General features: G+C 45.3%; 1 protein-coding gene and 1 long non-coding RNA gene across 2 annotated transcripts in view; one reads left to right on the plus strand and one right to left on the minus strand.

Moving 5' to 3' along the window:
- Positions 1–15,840, plus strand: part of LOC141132852 (uncharacterized) — a 241,637-nt gene that overhangs the window by 95,994 nt on the left and 129,803 nt on the right. The gene's annotated exons all lie outside the window — the stretch shown is intronic.
- LOC141132848 (aldo-keto reductase family 1 member C3-like) overlaps positions 1–15,840 on the minus strand; it is a 68,110-nt gene that overhangs the window by 8,566 nt on the left and 43,704 nt on the right. Inside the window, exons 7-8 of the mRNA XM_073621769.1 lie at positions 8,180–8,345; positions 5,265–5,347 (exon numbers count right to left, since the gene is read on the minus strand). Coding sequence (XP_073477870.1) covers positions 5,265–5,347; positions 8,180–8,345 — 249 coding nt within the window. The remainder of the gene's footprint in view (positions 1–5,264; positions 5,348–8,179; positions 8,346–15,840) is intronic.

A 15,840-nucleotide genomic window follows, 5' to 3' on the forward strand; every position in this document is an offset into this window, starting at 1 on the left:
AGTGGCATGAAGCTGCAATCGAGTGCTTAGACACAAAGGCACTGTCTATGAACAGGCCTGCCATCCTACAGTCGATTAGAGCCTGTGTATCGAAGGACGACTCAGACCACGAAAGGGTAATCGAAACTAGAGGCTTATCCTTTGAGGTAACTGGGGATGTAACAACGCCACCTAAGGTCTGTCCCCTACAGGACCTCAGGTGCAAGCGTTTCCCGGACGGGTAGGATAGGATTTCAAGAAGTGACCTGCCTGGCCACAGTAAAGGCAAATCTCCCCCTCCTAAAGGCCCTCTAATGCGCAGAGAGACGCATCAAGCCCAACTGCATGGGTTCTACTTCACTGGCAGACTCAGTACCAGGAGGCATGGGAAGTGAGGGAGGCAAGGGTGGGACTGCAAAGCTTGGAGCCAAATGTACAGGAGGCTCCTGCAAGCGCTCCTTAAAGGAAGGACTCTCTCTGAGTCTTGAGTCAAAGAGAATGGCAAGCGTGATCAAGTTCTCCAGATCTGTAGGTATGTCTCTGGCTATGAGAAAAAGCAGACATGAGGCCCATATTGTTCCAAGCGACCTCTGCTGCCAGAGTATGGAATTCAATGGTGTAATCGGCAACAGTTCAACTCATACTCTGATGGACAAAAGGCTCTTGACAGCAGAAGTGGAGTGTGCAGGAACATCAAATACGCTTTTAAAGGAAGCCATAAACTCCGGGTAACGCAGGACAATGGGTTTTTGTGTCTCCCATAGAGCCTTGGCCTGGGCAAACCCTCTATCAGAAAGCAAAGAAATAATGAAGCCTACTTTGCTTCTGTCCGTGAGGAATGCCTTGGGGTAGCTCCACAAAGTATATTCCAACCTGGTTGAGAAACCCTCTGCATTGAACTGGATCACCCCCAAATTGCTGGGGAAGTGGAGTGGAACCAAACATACCGTTTACAGAGGTAATATTCAAGGCGGGTGCCTGCACAGAGACTGGAGCAATAGCAGGGATGGCCTGCAACACAGGTTGTACCGGAACAGCCACAGTGGGAAGATCCAGGTGAGCAGTGCGAATCATTAGCATCTGTAACGCTATGGCAAACTGATCATTCAACCTGGACATTTTTTTTACCACTAGGTCATTGATGGCGAACCTTGGCACCCCAGATGTTTTGGAACTACATTTCCCATGATGCTTATGCACTCTGCAGTGTAGTTGGGCATCATGGGAAATGTAGTTCCAAAACATCTGGGGTGCCAAGGTTCGCCATCACACAGTGTAGTTGGGCATCATGGGAAATGTAGTTCCAAAACATCTGGGGTGCCAAGGTTCGCCATCACAGCACTAGGTGGATTGCGTGCATCTTCTGAATTCATGGCCTTGGTCTACTGTCAGGAATCATGAATCAGACAGACAGAAAATGCAGCAAAAAAAACCACACCTTTTAATAAAATGGTACAACTGGTAAATGTAGTCAGGGTTCGGTAGCCAAAATTGGGTAGTCAGGACAAGCAAGCCAGGAAATCAGGAAGCCATAGATCAGCGTCATCAGAGACAGCAGACAAGATCAGGAACCAGAAGGAATGTCAGTCAGGCAAGTCTTCAACTGGAACACAACAGAGAGTCTCTAGATATGTTGACCAAGGCTAAGGCATTGAAGAAATGAACCAGACAGTTTAAATAGCCAGAAGGGGCTGGCTGTGGGCTTGACTGATGAGAAGGAGATGATCAACAGGTGAGCCACTGTGGAAAGATGAGTACTGGCAATTAAACGACAGCTGAGCAACCTTAGCACAGAGAAGGGAGAGCTGAGAAACCAGCCCTGACACCATGGGACAAAGTACACATAGTACTTTGTCCCCTGTAGCTAGGTGCTTCCTAAATCTAGTTACAAAGTTGAATCCTACAACAGCTTGGAAGGGGACTGAAACCCTTTGTAACTGCAGCTGATCTTGGCTGTGAGAATTTTCCAAGAATACAAAGCAACAAGTTGTCAATGTCTCTCTCCACCTGTTTCACTACATTCCTCTCGCCGCAGATTGTCTCTGGAAAGTGCTCTGTGCCCTTCCAAGCTATTGTTGGATTTGCGGCATGGGGAGTGGGAGCAGGTCGGATCTAGCAACATGAGCCAAAGTATTACATGTATATATCTCACCAGAATCCAACAATAACCAAATATGAGTTTTAAAAGTACTGACCCATTAACACAATCCCTAGGCATTGCAAAGTAACGGTCCCACCAGTGGAGTATATACAGCTTTCCTCCACTACCCTGTCCCTCTGTTTGCTACCCGGAACAAATAAAAATATCTGGTACTTGTGGTATGGGAAGTATATTACTCACTTTGCTTCCACCCATGTGACAGTACTGGTGCAGGGTGACCAACCACTAAGCACCCAACACTGTGTAAGCTTAAAGTCGTGACTTGCTCTTAAAAGGGATTGTAAACAATCATTCTGTTAACCACCTCAATACAGGGCACTTTCACCCCCTTCCTGCCCAAGCCATTTTTCAGTTTTCAGCGCTGTCGCACTTTGAATGACAATTGCGCGGTCATGTTACACTGCACCCTAATGACATTTTTATAATTTTTTCCCCACAAATAGAGCTTTCTTTTGGTGGTATTTGATCACCTCTGCGGTTTTTATTTATTGCGCTATAAACAAAAGAAGAGGGACAATTTTGAAAAAACACAATATTTTTTACTTTTTGCTATAATAAATATCCAATTTTTTTTTTTTTTTTTAACAAATTTTTTCCTCAGTTTAGGCCATTATGTATTCTTCTACATATTTTTGGTAAAAAAAAATTGCGATAAGCGTATATTGATTGGTTTGCGCAAAAGTTATGGCGTCTACAAAATAGGGGATAGATTTATAGCATTTTTATTATTTATTTATTTTTTACTAGTAATGGCGGCGATCTGCAATTTTTATTGTGACTGCGATATTGCGGCGGACACATCGGACACTTTTGACACATTTTTGGGACCATTCACATTTATACAGCGATCAATGCTATAAAATTGCATTGATTACTGTGTAAATGTGACTGGCAGGGAAGGGGTTACACTAGGGGGCGCTCGAGGGGTTAATGTATGACCTAAGGAGGTGATTCTAACTGTGGAGGGAGGGGACTGACTGGGGGAGGTGACCGATCGGTGTCCCTATGTACAAGGGACACGCCATCGGTCTCCTCTCCTCTCTGACAGGACGTGGATCTGTGTTTACATGCACAGATCCACGCTCCTGCTCTGTTACCTGGCAATCGCGGGTTCCCGGCGGACATCGCGGCCGCCGGGCACGCGCACCGGGTCCCGAGCGACGCAGCGGGCACGCACGCGCGCTGCCGGCGGCGCGCGCCCCCTAGTGGCTCGGGAGGGCGAGGACGTCATATGACGTCCTCCCAGAACAACAGAAGCCTCGTCCCGCCGTCATATGACAGTGGGCGGTGGCTTAGCGGTTAAACAACCCATTCAGTTTAAAATAGATATGAAAGGCAAAACATTTTTGATTAGATATATAAAAAAACAAAAACATTATAAACACCTTTTTTAGAAGTGATCACATTCTGTCAGTCTCAGCTGCATTAGAGCTTGGGAGAGGAGAAGCAGCAGCATACTGGGCTTCCCAATGAATGGCTGTGCAGCGTAGTGGGGGGGTGTCAGGACAAGTCTGACCAATGGAGAGCATAAGGAGTACCCAGCACACAGCTAGAGAACTGACTACGGTGTGCTCTCCTGCTTAGCGTGGTCAGTTTTTAATAGGAAAGCAGAGGGCCTGGGACACCAGGAATTTCACATAAAGGAAGCAATACAAAGGGAACAGGATCCTTTCTCATACAAGTACATGGTACAGCAGGCACATATCAGGAATATGAAGTGTTGGGATAACAAACGCTTTAAGTCATAAATAAACCTTTTAAATAAAATGCTTTTATTACAGAAGAAACTTCTTATGTCTCTTCTGCAATAAAGCTCACTTTCTGCCTACCAGCAAAATTTCTTCTGAATATACACTGAGCAACGCATGCACAGCTCCGTGTACATTCTTGGCATCCTTGGTGCCAGGATAAATTGAAGTGAAGCCCCTCCCCCTTCTCTGCATACAAAAAGTAGAAAAAAAAAACTTTTAAATTTTTTAAAAATTTTTTTATTTTTTATTTTTCTTAAAGCAAACTCACCACAATGTGGATTTAGTTTAGCTTTAAACATTATTATTTATTTTATATAATTAAATAACTGTATGCGGAGACTTGTAGATTAACCACTATTGGCAGAAAGGATTAGAAACTGCAATTACTCTATTTCTCTCTACAAAGTAAAATTTCAGCCTAAACCTAACCAGTCTTAAAAATGTTGACTGCCCCCTTCTAACACCTATGCTGACTAACTTGTGTAAAAAAGGACGTATATAATTACCTATTTTCATTCTGCTCCAGTTCAGTCACCTGATCCAACCCCCTCTGTCAGCCAGCACTGCCTGCAGGGGAGAGGAGGAAGCACCGACAATGGATGGGATATGGTAGCCTATGGTTGGTTCTGCTATGGGCGGTTATGGGTGAATTCTGCTCCTGGAATTCCCACCCACTGTAGAGCATGCTCTTTCCCCCCTGCAGCCAATGTTGGGTGACACAGGGGATCAGTTGACCAGATTCTGAAGTGGGCTGAAAATGGCTATCTCAATTTTAAGACTAGTTAGGTGGAATTTTGAATGAAAATTCTTAGGAAAATAATGTTCTAAGAAAGTTTGTTTTTCTAATAATTCTGATCTTTTGCTTTAAAAAAAATAAATGGTTTACTTCCACCCTGGACCAGAAGTGATGTCATGACATTGCTCCGGTCCTCGAAGGCCATAGAGGCGATCAAAGATGATCTAGTGTTTTATTATCTCTGACCAGCCAGCCGCATTGTCAGATCGTTTCTCGGGCGTGCCGCTAAAAATGGTAAGCGAACACCAGCGAGGGGGAGGGGGGTTTCGGCGGTGTGACATCCCCTCCCAGCCCATCTGAAAGCGTTCAACCGGCCACTCAGACAGCTTCCATGAGAGAGCCATCCGCTGGCTGAAACTAAAAATACTGGGTTTTTGGCTGATAGCTCCAGCCATAACCCCAATAAACCACTTGCAAACTGCAACGTATATATACATAGTCCGGTCGGCAAGTGGTTAGCGCTAGATTTACTATTAGCATACTAGAAGAGATTATCAGACCTTTGTACTGAGGTTCCTGTTATCTACAAGGCCATCTACACTGGGACATATACAGCACTAACTAATTACATACTCACCGGTTGCCATTGACATAGCGCATGTTTTTGTCAAGCTCGTTCAGCGTTTTCATGTCTTCATCACTTAACTCAAAGTCAAATACCTGCAAAGCAAAATGAAAAGTAAGATGACATGCTGGAAGCAAAATATTTTTACAATAATAAACTGTTCCTATAAAGTATGCCTGTGGAGGTATAACAAACAGTGCTTTTAGGTACCTTAAATAATCCTCATTAATTTCTTTAAAAGCAAAAGTTCTCAACTTCTGCCCAACCTAAGACCAAACTCTACCTCCTCCTGGATAGGGATGAGGTTCAGGTTTGCAGTTATCATGGCATGGTGGTGAATCCTACATGTTTGAGGTTTGCAGGCCCAGCAAAGTAAAATGGAAATTCAAAACAGTAACCAAGAAAAATAATACGTTAATCCAAACTAGTAACCATAATGCACTTTAAACCAAAGTCAACTGGATTAGAAGGACTAAAAACGAGGCTTTTGGAAAGGCCAGCAATCTCACCATAAATGTGTGAGGTCACAGCAGACATATTGACAAGACTTATTATCTGTGCAGCCCTCCTCACGGAGAAGCGGCTTGGTTTTAATGGGTCCTCTGTTCTGTCATGACTACTTAAACTGCTCAGTCTCCAATGACACACCTGCTTAAGGCGGAACTTCACCCAAAAGGGGAAGTTTCGCTTTAAGGCCTCCTCCTCCAGCTCCTTTTTAAGAAATTGCACTTTTTTTGGGAGCCAGTACCTGGTTTTGAAAGGAACCCGCTCCCACTTCCACCCACCACTAGGCGATCCAAGCAGAAGTTCTCCTATCCCCCTCCCTCCCCACAATCTTCTGGGACATGTCACAGGTCCCAGAAGACTGGGGGACCATTCACAATGCGTAGTTCAGCTTGCGCATTCCCAGTGAGCAGCCAGCTGTGAAGCTGCAAGTTAAGATGCTGGCACTGGGGATCAAAGACAAGTGGATAAAATGGCTTGGGTGAGTTTTTTTTCATTTGATCACTGCCGCTGGCTATAGCCAGCAACAGTGATCCTTGAATTCTGGCAGTGGAGAAACCTTCAGCTGTCAGAATACAATAGCGCAGCATGAGGGATTTCTTTCCATCAACCCGTGGTCGAAGGAAAGAAAATGTAATGATGTACTGTATGGCAGCCTAATTGTGAATATTAGTCAGCTATTGCTGAGGCCCTTCTGTAATGTAGTGCACATAAAACTGTCCCTTTAAGTCAGTGCAATGGATGGCTGTTAGTCTGCCAAATAAGGGACAGTGTTAGAGGATAACACAGCTGGCGACAGCCGGCTACATCTGCAATATGGAATGCGGCTGACAAAAGTGCATTAGGAAGAATTCGTTTAAGGCATGTAGGTATTGACATTTGCTATTGTAGACCTGAACCCTTACTGAATGTCATGTAGGTAGAACAATTCTGATTATCTTAGAAAATTGGGGGGGGTGAGGGGACGGTTTCTACCATTTTTCATACTTTGTTATATCAGTGCAGCAGATGTACAGTACTGCGGCCTCCTTACAGCCTGTACCTGTGCACATGCACTACAGTGATAAAAGGTTGCGTGTGTTTTTTTTTCACAGGGCTTAGTTCCCTTATGTGAAAAAAAAATGTACTTTAGCATTAGCTTCCCACACTTCTGGGATGGGAAGATGATGTATTCGTGCCTGATCACTGCCTTCTATGAAAACTGGGTGCTAGCAAATTTGCAAGAATGCACATCAGCCCAATGCAGGGGTATATTATTACAGGGTTTTGGTCGCCAAACCATCCCATGAGGCAGCAGTCTTTATTTTCAAGTTGAAATGAAGGAGGTTGGGGTGCACTGCTGTATTTAAGCCAAACTAAATATAAAAAAAAAATACACCCTTAAAATATGTCATTGCAGAATGTGGTTTTGCTAATGCGGTCCATGAAAACTGTACTGTTTTGCAACACCTCCACTGTTCCTTTGCATCTCCCAAGCATGTAAATTTAAGAATACATTTTTCCCCCATGTTGCCCATTTATAAAAATGGTTTAGCTTTGTTAAAATGTCCCTCATGGCAGTACCAAGCTCCCCATGCCTATTAGCCTTGAAAATCGCTAGAATTTAGTATTTATTATCTATTTAGTAGATTCGTCCCCCCGTATAAACTTTAATGGGGTTCGCAGTGAAGTTTAGTTTCACAGATTAAACAGAATTTGAATATCCCCCCTCCATTTGAACAGGGAAAGGCAGAATTTAGCTTGTGGTTGGGGGCTTGCCTTTGAGTTAGGCAGAAGTTCACTGCCTGCTCCAGGGACATTGGAGTACAGACATACAGTAAATGATTATTGAAGTTACTTGTAGGCACCATTTAAGGGGGTACTTTTAGTTGAACACATTGAGGTACATCATAGGTTCACTTTAAACATCTGCAGTATTAGGCGTTAGCCCTTCAGGCCTGTGTAGACCAAACAGCTCTAGTGAACTCCATGTTATATAAAACTTAGTACATGTAAGAGAAGTTTTTTTTTTTTACAAAACAGATAGGCTTTTGGAACAATATAGAGCTGCTGCAGGGTTGAACAAAATAATAGCCAATCATAATGTGAAAGTTAAGACTCTTGACCAAACTTTTTTTCCTTAAAAGAACTAAAAGCATACCAATTACAGCTGGTTACTGAGGTTTTGATGGTTTATGACTGAAGGTTGTCACTCTCATCCTCTATTATATACCTAGTGAGTCATCAACCTGGAACAAGCACACTCCCAGTGAAGTCTGAAATCCCATCCTACATGCTTGCCTAGGTCAAAATATTCATTAGGCAGTGAAGTCAGAATTGGGATGAGGGTCCCTTATTGTACAGCTTAAAACAATAAATACAAGTCAGAAATCACAGCTCCCATTATTTTTGTCCTCAGACGTTTAGGTAACACCACACAGTACCTGAAAGTTCTCTTTAATCCTCTCCGGGTTAAAGCTCTTAGCAAGGACTACAGTTCCTCTCTGAAGGAGGTGCCTCATGGCCACTTGAGCTGGAGTTCGGCTATATTTCTTAGCCACAGCAATCAAGGTGGGGTCTTTAAGAACATATGGGCTATCTTGATCCACCCTGGAACAGACACCCAGGTTAGTTTTCAACAACATTCATACTCAGAATGACCGCAATTAAGTAGGAAATTAAAATGTGCAAAGATTCTCCAAAGGGGGAACCTCCTGCTGTAATTGATGGGAGTTCACTGCTCCTCTTATAGTCCCCCCACCACACCTCTATCATTGTAGTGAACATGTATCATAATGTGGTGCAGGCCCACACATGAGCAGTGGACAAAAGGCGAATAGTGCGCCCATCCAATCTGTTAGCCCTCAAATGCTTAGAGCAGATGCTGATAACATACAGTCATACGTGAATGGCACAGATACATATACTTTAACCACTTGCCGCCCGCCATATAGCAAAATGACGTCAGCAAAGTGGTTGCGATAACCTGACCGGACATCATATGACGTTCTCAGGATATCAAGCCGCTGCGCGCATCACGGCGATCGTTGTTGCGGTGTGTCAGTCTGACACACCGCAACTCCGATCTAGGTAAAGAGTCTCTGACAGATTGTTGATGTGATTACTGTATTTTTATTGCTGCAAACTTGCTGTAGCTATGATCTTAATGTAACATTTTGATTCCTCTATATTTTGCAACATGGTTACAATTGTAAAACGATGTTTAATAAAGTATTTTATGGAATGTGCATTCACCTTTGGTATATGGATCAATGCATTCACACCTAGGTTTTGCTTATTGTATCAACTTTTGGAAACACACCTCATTTAAAGTTCCAAACTCCTCTCTCTATTTTTGGCAACGCCACAGGGATGGAGGTGCATATTTATTGGCACCTCATTTAAAGTCCCAATCTTTTTTCTTTTGTTCTGACAGAGACTCTTTACCATGTGATCAGCCATGTCCAATCATGGCTGATCACAATGTAAACAGGAAGAGCCGAAGAGCCGTTGATCGGATTATCCTCACTCGCGTCTGACAGACACGAGTAGAGAAGAGCCGATCTGCTGCTCTCCTGACAGGGGGGGTCTGTGCTGATTGTTTATCAGCGCAGCCCCCCTTGGATGCCCGCCCAGGACCACCAGGATGCTGCCAGGACCACCAGTGATGGCCACCACACTGGACCACCAGGTATGCCACCCTAGACCACCAGGGAAATGCCAGTGCCCAGGCTGCCAGTGCCAGTGAAAAATTTCTACCAGTGCCACCAGTGATTCCTATCAGTGAAATCCAGTGCCAGCCATCAGTGTCCATCAGTGCCGCCTATCAGTGCCCACTATCACCCATAAGTACCCATCAGTGCAGCCTTTCAGTGCCCAGCGTCGCCTATCAGTGCCCACCAGTGCCACCTATAAGTGCCCATCAGTGCCGCCTATCAATGCCCATCAGTGTCACATATCAGTGTCATCTATCAGTGCTGTCTATCAGTGCCACCTCATCAGTGAAGGAGAAAACTTACTTATTTACAAAATTTCATAACAAAAAACAAAGAAAAACTTTTTTTTTTTAATTTCGGTCTTTATTTGTTTAGCAAAAAATAAAAACCGCAGAGGTGATCAAATACCACCAAAAGAAAGCTCTTTTTGTGGGAACAAAATAATAAAAATTTAGTTTGGGTACAGTGTAGCATGACTGCTCAATTGTCATTTAATAAGTGACAGCACTGGGGGTGTAGCCTGGAGCGGCATGGAATAGGACGCTAGGAGACAGAGCTCCTCTGGCCGTTAATCCTTATCTGCATATCTTGTGACCTAAAAAGCAGCCAAAGACCCGAAAATCACCGCCGCCACACTGGGAACCCTCAGAGACCATGTCTCCACCAAAAAACCCGCTACTGCGGTCGCAAAACTAGGACAATACCGCCGGCAAGACACAGACTCTCAGGGTCAAGATGGCGGTGCGATGCAGGGAGAGGAGCCATACGTAGGAGCAGACACGGCGAAAGTATTAGAGGCAATCACCACATGCCAAGAAGCCGTTACAGCCTGCCAGACAACTCTCACAGCACGGATTGAGGAGGTGAAAGCGGACATTTCTCTAGTAAGGCAGGACTTCCGAAAACTGAGGGAAAGGGTTACCGAGGCTGAGACCAGGCTGAGTACTGTGGGGGACTCCCTCCCCCCTCTCCAGAACTCCACGGCAGATCTACAGCTTCAGGTGAGCCAGCTCTTGCAGAAGCAGGATGACACCGAGAACAGACTCAGATGCTGTAATCTCAGAATCATCTGGCTCCCTGAAGGGGTGGAGGGGAGAGACCCCCGCCACGTTCCTGGAAAAGCTATTGTGCGATACATATGGGAGGGAATCGTTCTCCCCCACGATCGTGGTGGAACGTGCTCATCGTTTGTCAGGCAGATCACCACCAGCCGGAGCACCCCCACGCTCATTTATAGCAAAATTCCTCAATTTCAGAGTAAGAGGTGCTATACTTCGCCTCAGCAGGGAGAAGCGCAACATTCCTTTCGGAAACAAGATGGTTGCCGTCTTCCCGGACTTCTCAGTACAGCGCGGTACAGCGCAAAAGACGAACCTTCATGGAAGTCAAGAGGCGCCTCCGCATTAGGAATGTGAAATATGCTATGCTTTTCCTAGCCCGTCTCCGTGTGGAGGGAGAAGACAGATCTCATTTCTTTGAGGATCCGGAGGCAGCCATCACGTGGCTGGAGCAGCGGGAAGCGCACAAATAAGTAACCATACTGTTCCTCTCTCTCCCTGACTCTCCCCATGATCCCATAATGTTCCTTCCCCATGGCTCTGCTCTAGATAATCCCCCAGTAACGGGGGGGGGGGGGGGCCGAAGCAAGCCTATTGACTATGTGGGTTTTCCTGTGTCTGCTACAGCTTAGAAGGGCTGAGTTTCTCATCCGCAATTGAATGGACTAGCTACAGCTATTCCCCTCACACAGTCACATCATTGCTGGATGCTGCAGCCGCATGCCCACCATACCTCTATCTGAGTTCCTTTCCCCAGCATTGACTCTATGGAACATACCCATGGGAAGGCAATTTTGTTCTGCATTACCCGATATGGAACGACCGGGCCAGTGCCATTCCCCTTCACATGGCCACACCAGATTTGACACTGGAGGACCACTGCAACTGCATGCCCAACATACTTTCACCTAGCCCCCTTTTCCCGGCCTTTGAATCGCTGGAGCACACTATTTGTTTGGCTTACCTAGTTTAGGGTTGGATAGACCTACATACCCACCAAAAGATAAATGGTCTTCATTTATTTCCAGCGGAGGGAGACTCTTCCTTGGAGAACTCACTATGTGAAGTGAGTTGAGTCCTGTAATGTGTAACGTTACACAGCGTAGTTTCGCCCCACATACCAAAGTTTACAACCTGAACTGGAACGACCTAACCACTGCTGTGCTGAATGTGACCTTTAAGGTTGCCAAAATAACAAATGCACCAGCCTCAGTGACTGCCTTTCTAATCCTGTTGTTGTTTTCTTCCACAGGTTGGACATTGTTTAAGCCATGTTGGCAGTTAGGGATAAATGCCCATTTGGGAATGTGCAGGGCGGGGAGGGGGGTGGTGGATTTTAGAATTTTACGAGACATGTCCCTTCATCTCCCAATGGCCACCTTGAAATTGCTCACATGGAATGTCCTTGGAATCAGAGACCCAGTAAAGAGGTCAGCCGTATTCTCGCTGCTTAAGAAACAGAGGGCGGATGTGGTGGTTTTGGTGGAAACCCACACCGAGGGCCCCATGCACAGGGCACTTACGCATCCATGGATAGGATGGGTTTTCCACTCTGTCCACACCTCGCACTCAAGGAGGGTGTCGATTTTAATCGCTAGGACCACGCATTTTGAGCTCCAGGGTTCAGAGATTGACCCGATGGGTAGATATGTACTTTTAAAGGCTAAACTACTTGGAGATTTGATACTCATATTGGCATTCTATGTCCGACCACCATTCAATTCCACTGTTCTTGTTGCTGGGTTTGATTTCATGGCCCTGTACCCCAATATCCCAGCTATATGGCTAGGCGACTTTAATAACGTTTTAGACCCAGCCTTGGATAGAATGAGTAGGTCAGCACCCTTACCAGTATCCCCCCACCCCACAAGATTTGCTAGACTCCTGACTGACTTCAATCTAGCTGACACATGGAGGGCCAGGAATCCTACATCCAGGGCCTATTCCTGCTTCTCCACGTCCCATCACTCCATGTTCAGTATAGACCTTATACTGGTATCTAAAACACTCCTCCCCAAACTGACGGACATAGGATTTTCTCCCAGATCACTGCCCCTACTGGACCACACTCCCTCTTCCACATAATTCCCCGTTGGCTGCGTGGCGGCTGAATCCCTTGTGGCTAATACTGTTCCCGGAGGATGACGACCTCCCAGCAGACTGAAAACAATATTTCCTGACTAACGAGGGTTCTACCCGCACTCAGACAGTATGGGAAGCGTTTAAAAACATGCCCGTATGACTCTCACCACAAGAATTAATAGACTTAAATGAACATCAGCAATAGCCATAGACAGGGCGGAAGATAACCTACGCAGAACAGAGAGGGCGTTTTTGGAAAACCCCACTGTAGATAGGGCAAGCAGCCTCAAACTATGCTCCAGGATGCTGGACCAACTGCATTATGAAAAATCTAGGCGCAAACTTTTCTTTCATAGGTAAAGGGCATTTAAGCATGGGGAGAGGGCTGGGAAGCGATTGGCCTACTTGGTGCATTGCGAGGAGAGACCTCCTATGGTGATTTCACTATGCTCCCCTGACAATGCACTAGTGACAGAGCCAAACAGGGTGTCAGATATCTTTAAAGACTTCTTTAGTAATCTGTACACAACGACAGCTCCACATGACACCTCCTTGGAATGGAATCCTTCCTTGAGAAGCTAACAATTCCCCGATTATCTGATGAACAGGCTGAGGAGTTGGAGGCTCCATTAACGTCCGACTAAATTTTCAGGGCCATAGCAGAATTCCCCAGGTCTAAGGCACCAGGATCAGATGGTCTACCTGTAGAGTTTTCCACTTACTCGGAGCTGTTGGTCCCTAGATTACTCATACTATACAATGCCATATTTGAGGGCTCTGACCTGCCAGCATCGATGAGAGAGGCAACCATAGTACTAATTCCCAAACCTGGTAAGGACCTGCACATCCCTGAATCGTACCACCCCATATCTCTGCTTCAGGTAGATGTCAAGATACTTGCAAAAGTGCTTGCCATCCACCTTAATAAAGTCATTCTGTCTCTGGTACATTGTGATCAGGCGGGCTTTATGCCAGGCAGAAATACGTCTTTCAATCTCAGAAGGCTGTTTAAAAACCTACAGGCTACCCATGACAATACAGGGTCTAGGATAACTGTAGCCCTCGATACTGCCAAGGCATTTGACTTGGTAGAATGGAGCTACCTATGGACATGCTTGAGCAGATTTGGCTTGGGACCCAAATTTATAAAATGGGTACAGTCCCTATACCAGGCTCCGGTGGCAAGGGTGCTGGCAAATGGCTGGCCGTCTGGACAATTTCCTTTGTCCAGAGGTAGGAGACAAGGGTGCCCTCTGTCACCACTGTTATATGCACTGGCAGCAGAGCCACTTGCAATAGCTGTCCGTGCACACCCAGAGATATTGGAACTCCGCAGGGGGGGGAGTAATGGAAAAGATTAGTACATATGCGAGCGACACTTTACTGTACCTAGATGACTCAGGCAAATCACTACTGCTGGCCCTGGCCTTGATTGAACACTTTGGCACATTATCTGGCCTTGGGATAAATTGAGACAAGTCTCAGATACTCCCCCTAGACAGCTTTCCACCGCCAAGAGATAGAGCCATGCTCCCCCTACAGAAAGTGGATACCATTAAATATTTGGGCATACGAACTACACGGGACCCAGCAGATTATGTATCACTCAATATAGTTCCGCTATATGAAATGCTTAAGCAGAAGACTCAGATATGGGCTCGTCTCCCACTGGGAGTGATGGGTCGTATAAATCTAGTTAAAATGGTCCTCCTACCCAAAATTCTATACATGGTCTGGCATTCCCAAGTGTACTTAGTGCTCAGGCATTTCAAATAAATGGAAACTATCCTGAAGCCATTTATATGGGGCAACAATAGACACAAACTCCCATTGCACAAACTAAAAAAAACCCACAGACCTGGCAGGAACAGCTTTACCTGACTAATACATATTATCTTGCAGCTCAATTGTCACAAATCTTTCACATTGACAAAGTGGACAGGGGGATATTTCTCTGTCCTAGGGGGATTTCAGATGACCCAGGATTCATTAGTAGCAATAATGGGAGAAGCGAGAAAAGAGGGAAGGATGGCCAATTGCAAATCACTGCTGTATCACTACATAAGGGTCTGGAATCTAGCCTCGGATAGGCTGCATATGCCAGAAATACATGACTTCACCCCCCCCCCGTGGCACAACACAAGTCTATCTGAATTCTACTCAATCCCAGACAGCGAGGTGTGGAGCTCAAAGGGAGTATTTTATATGTCTCACATCACCTATAATGGCAAGCTGAAGACTTTTTACAAATTAAAACCTGAATTTACATTACCGAACCAGATGTTTTTTTAGGTATATACAGCTTCGCCACGCCTTCTGCACACAGTTCCCATTAGACAACCTCATGCCAGCTAGCAACCCCCTAATGGAAGCAATAAAATGCCCCGACCCAAAAAAAACTAATCTCTCAATTCTATATGATGCTGACGCTCCCACAGGCAACCACGTCAGCATATGCCTTGAAGTCTAGATGGGAGGGAGAGGTGGGCAGTGACGCCCTAGACACGTGCAAACTAGTATCCCCTAAACTGTCGGACCGCTTAACCCAAATTTTTATGATTCATAGATCTTACCTCACACCGCTCAGAATATCCAGATACAAGCACAGTCAGTCCACTATATGCCCAATGTGCAACCAAGGTGTGGGCACTTTCTTTCGCCTACTGTGGCAATGCCCACAGATCCAGGCCTTTGCAACACAGGTGGTACGTTTCCTACATGACATGATGGGCTCTCCTGTAACACTTCAATCCAAAACATGCCTCCTGGGAATATTCCCAGACCCAGAGATAAATAAATTTAATAAGATATTTCTACATGAAACACTCTTTTCTGCACGGAAGGTCATAGCTAGAGTCTGGATGAGACCTAACTCTCCGGAGCTTGCACACTGGATAGCGGAAGTTAATACTACTTTACCTTACAAGAAACTTGTATATTCTTACAGAGGGTGCCCTTCAAAGTACGAAAAAATATGGGATAGATGGATTAAGGCGCCTGAAACCTGCATATGAGTGGGAAATGGACGTAACAGGATTTGCGGGCCTACTTGCCTCCACATTAAATATATATGGTGGGAGGGGCAATGATCATGCCGGCACAGCATGTTCAATCTGGGAGTGCTACTGAATATCAATGGTTCTACAAAGGATAACTTGTGTTAATACTTACAACATGGGGGAGGTCATGGTAAGATACCTACTGCAATTTTGTACATTATGCTAGATGTATGTCTCAATAAGTTTTATT

Source organism: Aquarana catesbeiana, linkage group LG03 (genome assembly GCF_042186555.1).
Source record: "Aquarana catesbeiana isolate 2022-GZ linkage group LG03, ASM4218655v1, whole genome shotgun sequence".
In the NCBI taxonomy this organism is placed as follows: Eukaryota; Metazoa; Chordata; class Amphibia; order Anura; family Ranidae; genus Aquarana; species Aquarana catesbeiana.